At 43.3% G+C, this 8,339-nt stretch overlaps 1 protein-coding gene across 1 annotated transcript in view; it reads right to left on the reverse strand.

The window, feature by feature from the left end:
* The window catches only part of LOC118372897 (melanoma-associated antigen C1-like), a 14,033-nt gene extending 8,577 nt beyond the window's left edge, over positions 1–5,456 (reverse strand). The window contains exons 1-3 of the mRNA XM_052490280.1: positions 5,407–5,456; positions 5,084–5,135; positions 1–4,997 (exon numbers count right to left, since the gene is read on the reverse strand). The exon at positions 1–4,997 is cut by the window's left edge and continues 491 nt beyond it. Coding sequence (XP_052346240.1) covers positions 2,871–4,997; positions 5,084–5,135; positions 5,407–5,456 — 2,229 coding nt within the window. The 3' untranslated portion in view covers positions 1–2,870. The remainder of the gene's footprint in view (positions 4,998–5,083; positions 5,136–5,406) is intronic.
* Between the last annotated feature and the right edge of the window lie 2,883 nt (positions 5,457–8,339).

Here is an 8,339-nt window from a genome sequence, read left to right on the forward strand (position 1 = left end):
AGATTCAGCCGTGGACCGATGTTTTCTTGAGCAGATGGCCGGGGGGCTGGAACATAATTATAAATCATTTGTAAACTGCAAATTGACCACAAGAAGACAAAACAGATATAATATTGTGTCTCTCTATTATGCATGGAAATCACTTGGAGATGATTTTCTGGTGTTTTTATAGTCTTTTATGTCTAACAATAAAAAATGTAATGCATAATGTTGCTCAGAAAACTGGGGGGGGGGGCAAATAAAACCACCCGCGGGCTAAATTTGTATTGTGGGCCTTCAGTTGGGGAAGCCTGGTTTAGATGGTAGGGAAGGGGCAGTAGGACATAAAAAAGGTCTAATTCACAAACCTATCAAGAGAACATCCCAGGTCATCCCTACTGCCTCTGATCTGGCAGACTCACTAAACAGAGAACATCCCAGGTCATCCCTACTGCCTCTGATCTGGCAGACTCACTAAACAGAGAACATCCCAGGTCATCCCTACTGCCTCTGATCTGGCAGACTCACTAAACAGAGAACATCCCAGGTCATCCCTACTGCCTCTGATCTGGCAGACTCACTAAACAGAGAACATCCCAGGTCATCCCTACTGCCTCTGATCTGGAGGACTCACTAAACAGAGAACATCCCAGGTCATCCCTACGGCCTCTGATCTGGCAGACTCACTAAACAGAGAACATCCCTGGTCATCCCTACTGCCTCTGGTCTGGCAGACTCACTAAACAGAGAACATCCCAGGTCATCCCTACTGCCTCTGATCTGGAGGACTCACTAAACAGAGAACATCCCAGGTCATCCCTACGGCCTCTGATCTGGAGGACTCACTAAAAAGAGAACATCCCAGGTCATCCCTACTGCCTCTGATCTGGAGGACTCACTAAACAGAGAACATCCCAGGTCATCCCTACTGCCTCTGATCTGGAGGACTCACTAAAAAGAGAACATCCCAGGTCATCCCTACTGCCTCTGATCTGGAGGACTCACTAAAAAGAGAACATCCCTGGTCATCCCTACTGCCTCTGATCTGGAGGACTCACTAAAAAGAGAACATCCCAGGTCATCCCTACGGCCTCTGATCTGGAGGACTCACTAAACAGAGAACATCCCTGGTCATCCCTACTGCCTCTGATCTGGAGGACTCACTAAACAGAGAACATCCCTGGTCATCCCTACTGCCTCTGATCTGGCAGACTCACTAAACAGAGAACATCCCTGGTCATCCCTACTGCCTCTGATCTGGAGGACTCACTAAAAAGAGAACATCCCAGGTCATCCCTACTGCCTCTGATCTGGAGGACTCACTAAACAGAGAACATCCCTGGTCATCCCTACTGCCTCTGATCTGGCAGACTCACTAAACAGAGAACATCCCTGACTCACTAAACACACGCTTCATTTGTAAATGATGTCTGAGTGTTGGAGCGTGCCCCTGGCTATCCGTCAATTAAACAAATCTAAGAAAATGGTGCAGTCTGGTTTATTTTACATAAGGAATTCTAAAAGATTTATACTTTTCCTTTTGATACTTAAATATATTTAGCAATTACATTTACTTTTGATACTTAAGTATATTCAAAACCAAACACTTTAAGACTTTTACTCAAGTAGTATTTTACTGGGGGACTCATTTTTACTTCAGTCATTTTCTGTTCAACTATCTTTACTTTTACTCAAGTATGACAATTGGGTATTTCTTCCACCACTGCTGTGCCACACGGGAATACATATATATGTAGAAAACATACACTCAGGCAAACTAACACAAAACCTCTATACACAACAGTCCAGTCCACTGACAGGTGTAATATAAATGGATAGGGCTGTTGCTCTGGGGAGAGAGATGATGATGATGAAGAGTGGTAGAGAGAGCTTTCACAGTCAGGTGGAACAAACTCAACCTTCTCTGTGTTCCAAACAAGACCCATTAGGTTCATTAATGACCGTCTTGTTTTTACTAAACAGGTGTGACTGTACGCCTCCTAAAAAATAAGGGAAAGGGAAAAGAATGAGAACACGCAAACAGAATGTCTGAAATGTACACAAACAGCCCAGAAAAAGGCCCAGTAAATTGCAGGATAAATATGACATCATTCTAGAGTAGTTTGTTTCTGCCAGGCACTGTAAGGCTCAGTGAAAAGCATGTTGGTATAAATGTTTAATGTGGAAACCTGTGCAACCAGGTTGAAATATACCTCAATGCCACATCCTCTCTTAAAAGATGAAAAAGGATTTTTCCATAATTTTTCTACAATGGGACGTTGTAAAAATTGTTCCTTCAAAATAACCTGTCTAAAACCTTTTATTACGCTGTTTGTACTGACCATCTCTCTTAGTTTTCACCTCAGTTTTTATACAAAGAGTCATTGGTCCATCCATGGGATTGTGGTCCCTCATTTACTCACATGATCTACGGTCTTCTACACTTCCTCTGTGCTGTGTGAGGGCTGCTACCACTAACACACACTGTCCACCTACACCTCCATGACTGCTGAATATATGAGGATATAAAACATTAAAATAGTCTATATGGCACAACGCTGATATCCAAAACCTTACACAATATACAATAATTAACGAGTGGAATTCAAAGAACTCTGGTTATTTTCATGATTGTACAGAACTGAAAGCACACCTGCATATTGTTTCTCATAGTGGTGCTCTGAATAGAAACCCTAACTTCTTAGACATAAATGATTCAAATTACTCCCTCACCCACGTTTGACCTCTGCATGTATATTTTCTGGTCATTTCACTCATGGGACCTTTTTGAAGACATTGTCCAAACCCACAGCTTCTGTGTGGTCAGTGCACTGCACAATTAATGTCAACACAATACATTGATGAGAGGATCCAAAGAACACTGGTTATTTTCAGAGAAAAAATAGGTAGAAAGAGGGAAGAAAGAGAGAAAAAAGAGAGGGAAGAAAGAGAGAGGCAGAATGAGGGAAGAAATAGGGAAGAGAGGGAATAAAGAGGGAAGAGAGAGGCAGAAAGAGGGAAGAAAGAGAGGGAAGAAAGAGAGAGGCAGAATGAGGGAAGAAATAGGGGAGAGGGGGAAGAAAGAGGGAAGAGAGAGGCGGAAAGAGGGAAGAAATAGGGAAGAGGGGGAAGAAAGGGGGAAGAGGGGGAAGAAAGAGGGAAGAGGGGGAAGAGGGGGAAGAAAGAGGGAAGAGGGGGAAGAAAGAGGGAAGAGAGAGGCAGAAAGAGGGAAGAAAGAGGGAAGAGAGGCAGAAAGAGGAAAGAAATAGGGAAGAGGGGGAAGAAAGAGGGAAGAGAGGCAGAAAGAGGAAAGAAAGGGGGAAGAGGGGGAAGAAAGAGGGAAGAGGGGGAAGAAAGAGGGAAGAGGGGGAAGAGGGGGAAGAAAGAGGGAAGAGGGGGAAGAAAGAGGGAAGAGAGGCAGAAAGAGGGAAGAAAGGGAAGAAAGAGAGGCAGAAAGTGGGAAGAAAGAGGCAGAGAAGAGGAAAGAGAAGCAGAAAGTGGGAAGAAGAAGGGAATAAAGAGGAAGAAAGAGGGAAGAAAGAGGCAGAGAAGAGGAAAGAGAAGCAGAAAGAGGGAAGAAAGTGGGAAGAAAAAGGGAAGAAAGAGAGGCAGAAAGAGGGAAGAGAGGCAGAAAGAGGGAAGAAAGAGAGACAGAAAGAGGGAAGAAAGGGAAGAAAGAGAGGCAGAAAGAGGGAAGAAAGGGAAGAAAGAGAGGCAGAAAGAGGGAAGAAAGAGGCAGAGAAGAGGAAAGATAAGCAGAAAGAAGGAAGAAAGAGAGGCAGAAAGAGGGAAGAAAGAGAGGCAGAAAGGGGGAAGAAAGAGAGGCAGAAAGGGGGAAGAAAGAGAGACAGAAAGAGGGAAGAAAGGGAAGAAAGAGAGGCAGAAAGAGGGAAGAAAGGGAAGAAAGAGAGGCAGAAAGAGGGAAGAAAGGGAAGAAAGAGAGGCAGAAAGTGGGAAGAAAGAGGCAGAGAAGAGGAAAGAGAAGCAGAAAGTGGGAAGAAGAAGGTAAGAAAGTGGGAAGAAAAAGGGAAGAGAGAGGCAGAAAGAGGGAAGAAAGAGAGGCAGAAAGGGGGAAGAAAGAGAGACAGAAAGAGGGAAGAAAGGGAAGAAAGAGAGGCAGAAAGAGGGAAGAAAAAGGGAAGAAAGAGAGGTAGAAAGTGGGAAGAAAGAGGCAGAAATAGGGAAGAAAGAGAGGCAGAAAGAGGGAAGAAAGAGAGACAGAAATAGGGAAGAAAGGGAAGAAAGAGAGGCAGAAAGAGGGAAGAAAGGGAAGAAAGAGAGGCAGAAAGAGGGAAGAGAGGCAGAAATAGGGAAGAAAGAGAGGCAGAAAGAGGGAAGAAAGAGAGGCAGAAAGAGGGAAGAGAGGGAAGAAAGAGAGGCAGAAAGAGGGAAGAAAGGGAAGAAAGAGAGGCAGAAAGAGGGAAGAAAGGGAAGAAAGAGAGGCAGAAAGAGGGAAGAAAGGGAAGAAAGAGAGGCAGAAAGAGGGAAGAAAGGGAAGAAAGAGAGGCAGAAAGAGGGAAGAAAGGGAAGAAAGAGGCAGAAAGAGGGAAGAAAGGGAAGAAAGAGAGGCAGAAAGAGGGAAGAAAGGGAAGAAAGAGAGGCAGAAAGAGGGAAGAGAGGCAGAAATAGGGAAGAAAGAGAGAAGAAAGGGAAGAAAGAGAGGCAGAAAGAGGGAAGAAAGGGAAGAAAGAGAGGCAGAAAGAGGGAAGAAAGGGAAGAAAGAGAGGCAGAAAGAGGGAAGAAAGGGAAGAAAGAGAGGCAGAAAGAGGGAAGAAAGGGAAGAAAGAGAGGCAGAAAGAGGGAAGAAAGAGGCAGAGAAGAGGAATGATAAGCAGAAAGAAGGAAGAAAGTGGGAAGAAAAAGGGAAGAAAGAGAGGCAGAAAAAGGGAAGATAGAGAGGCAGAAAGAGGGAAGAGAGAGGGAAGAGAGGGGGCAGAAAGAGGTGGTATAGACAGTGTTGGCTCTTTGAGGAAGTGAGAAGAACAGGGTATGCAATGTGTGGACGGACATCTGGACGGCTATTTATGTGTGGTCAGTCAAACTGAAAATACCGTGCCTCACTGAACACACAGACTGAAACAGAGACTGGAAAAACACACCATACCATAGAGACAACCTCATAGTTGGTAAGGAGGAGGGGGCTGAACAGGTAGTTCCTGCAAACACAACACACAATGAATGCATGCACCTACACTGATGCAAGCACACACACTGAGACGTCGCAAGACAGTGTGCCACCGCAGCACTGGCATACATACATAACAATCAGTCTATTCTTCGTTTCTGACAGGTTCTCACATGCCTGTGCGTAGGTGTGTGCATTCAAATGATTTGCAATCATGTTTAAAATCTCTTAGGATTGAGGTAAATGCAATTACTAGTGTGTGTGTCTGTCTGAGATAAACCTGTGCCCACTACATCTGTCACAGGTCCTCATTCATCCTCTGAATGTCAACAACCCATCTCTTCAGAAACATGTTTCAAACCCAGACAAATATGGTGCTGGACACATGACATAATTATTTGTCACGTATTTTTTTAATTGCTTTTTTTAACCGCAGTTTAGCCCTGAGGTTCCAGAGTGTTAGGCCTACGTGGTTTTATGCTCTTCGGGCATTGTGCTGCTTCAGTCTCGTAAGTTGCTCTGGCCACAGCTGGGGGGTCTCAATATTAGTGTTCAACTCTGTGTAGCATATCAAAACTGAGTTAAGAGAACACAAAGAACCACAGAAAGGTCTGAAAAGCATGCTCACCTCCCTAGCTGTGCAGGTGCAACGGACATACCAGAGGATGTGGCTGAACCAACAGGTGGTGGTTGTGTCTGATGACAAATCTGTTTGCAATAAAATATCCCTCTGACAGACCACCTGCACCCTCTCACAGATGGACAACTCAAACAGTCAATATTTGCAGTCAAAATCAATCACTGCAGTAGCAATGGATATAAAAACCTTGACAACAGTAGCGGAACAGAGAGATGCAAGAGAAGCTTTTGTGTAGATACACGACTCAGGTTGCCCGAGCTGGATCCTCCAGGACACACAAATCAAAGACAAAAAGCTGACCAGCAGCAGGGATATGGACAGGGGGAGTATGGAATCCAACATACCTATACTGTTGGGAAAAAAAGGGTTCCAAAAGGGTTCTTCGGCTGTCGCCATAGAACCCTTTTGGTTTTCAAGTAGAACCCTCTGTAAAAAAAACGAACAATTATTTCAATGTAAACTCAAACAACTGAAACCAAATATCACATATGTAGAAAAAATAATAGACCTATAGATGTTATTATATTATATAATCTTTGAGAACTAACAATCGCTAATATAAAAGCGAAACATTCAGGGGAATAGAAAATTCCCAAAATAATGCATTTAACAGTATTGATGTTGTTAATAAATTTGAGCAAAAGAACCAGCCATGGCAAAATGCATAGAATTTATCTTTAAACTGCTAAATGTTCTCTCAGCTACATGGCAGAATATGTATAATCCTGTGGAGGCTGCTGAGGGGAGGACGGCACATAATGGTTGGAACGCAGCAAATGGAATGGCATCAAACACATGGAAACCATGTGTTTGATGTATTTGATACCATTCCACTCATTACGCTCCAGCCATTACCACGAGGTTGTCCTCCCCAATTAAGGTGCCACCAACCTCCTGTGGTAGAATTGCTTAAAAAACTGCATCTATATCTTTCAACTCCATGGCAAAGAAATGCAGGAAATGTACTTTAAAACTGCAAAATGCATCTCTGCTCCAAGGAGAAATTCTAAGAATTGCAGGAAATGAGCTTAAAGAAATGCAGGCCGGGGGCAGCAGGAGCAGAGGGGTGCCAGGAGGAGCAGAGGGTGAGTGGGGCTGTTTAAACAGTCATATAGAATCCAGACTGATGAAACAGACAGGAGAGGGAGAGGGTCACATACAGACGGGCCGGCCTGTCAAAACATCATGACTCTGCCAAGCTCTCAGTGAGAGAGAATGGCCAAGAGACTAGCTGCCGGCCCAGTTGGGTGATGTACAGTTTCCTGCCCCATAGGCCAGGCACACAGTAATGGACAGCTCCATTAACACTGTAATAATTACTGCCTCTTATTCAGACTGAGATAACCCACTGGGCACACTACGTCATTTCAACATGGATAATTGGGTAATATTTGGTTGAGACATTGACCAATGAGGTTACAACCTATATTCACTCAAAACGACAGACAAAAGTTAGTTGCATTTGCATTGTGTTATTACTATGCTTTCAAACGTCTAAAAGCACAACCAAATTCCCATGGAAAAACAATGTTTTGGTTTAGTCGTCACCCAAATGTCGATCACTGCACTTTCAATCATTTAAAAGCACAGCAAAGTTCAAATGTCAGACATTTATTCATACAACAGAGGAATGTGATATCACTGTGTTTCATCTAACAGCACAACCACATGACCTGGGTTGCAGTTGAGGTTACATTAAAATTACATGGTGCAAGTGATCAATGTCGTTCGAGATTCTGCACAGATTATTACAGCAATTGTGAAGATCTCCACAGACCTGCGATGACCTATGCATGCTATCTTGATCATGCACTCTTTATATGATTACATAAGAAGAAATACAGTATATAGTTACAGTAACCTCAAAATGTGGCCATGGATCTATTACTAATTTTAAGGTTGAATGTTACATTTGTTTGTAAAATAGCTTTAACTTTAGGCTATTTACGAAATTACAAAAGTACATTTGGTTGACAACACAACCAAATATCAACATTTAAAGGATACGTATGTACTGCTTGTGTAGTTCCACCTGAGCTACTGGCTTATCCCATTCTTTAACTTTTATTTTTGGTTGAGTTGAAGACATGAATCCAACATATAATTTGCTAACTTGGGTTAAGTTAATAGGCGATGTATTGTATTTTGGATGCCTCTCCTTAATGTCAATATGTCTTGTCCATTGCTGTTCTGGTTAGTGTTTATTGGCTTATTTCACTGTAGCGCCTCTAGTCCTGCTCACTATACCTTATCCAATGTATTAGTTCCACCACCCACACATGCAATGACATCTCCTGGTTTCAATGATGTTTCTAGAGACAATATCTCTCTCTTCGTCACTCAATACATAGGTTTACCTCCACTGTATTCACATCCTACCATACCTTTGTCTGTACATTATACCTTGATGCTATTTTATCGCCCCCAGAAACCTCATTTTACTCTCTGTTCCAGACGTTCTAGACGACTAATTCTTATTGCTTTTAGCCGTACCCTTATTCTTCTCCTCCTATGTTCCTCTGGCGATGTAGAGGTGAATCCAGGCCCTGCAGTGCCTAGCTCCACTCCTATTCCCCAGGCGCTCTCTTTTGATGA

This window comes from Oncorhynchus keta, chromosome 32 (genome assembly GCF_023373465.1).
Source record: "Oncorhynchus keta strain PuntledgeMale-10-30-2019 chromosome 32, Oket_V2, whole genome shotgun sequence".
NCBI lineage: Eukaryota > Metazoa > Chordata > Actinopteri > Salmoniformes > Salmonidae > Oncorhynchus > Oncorhynchus keta.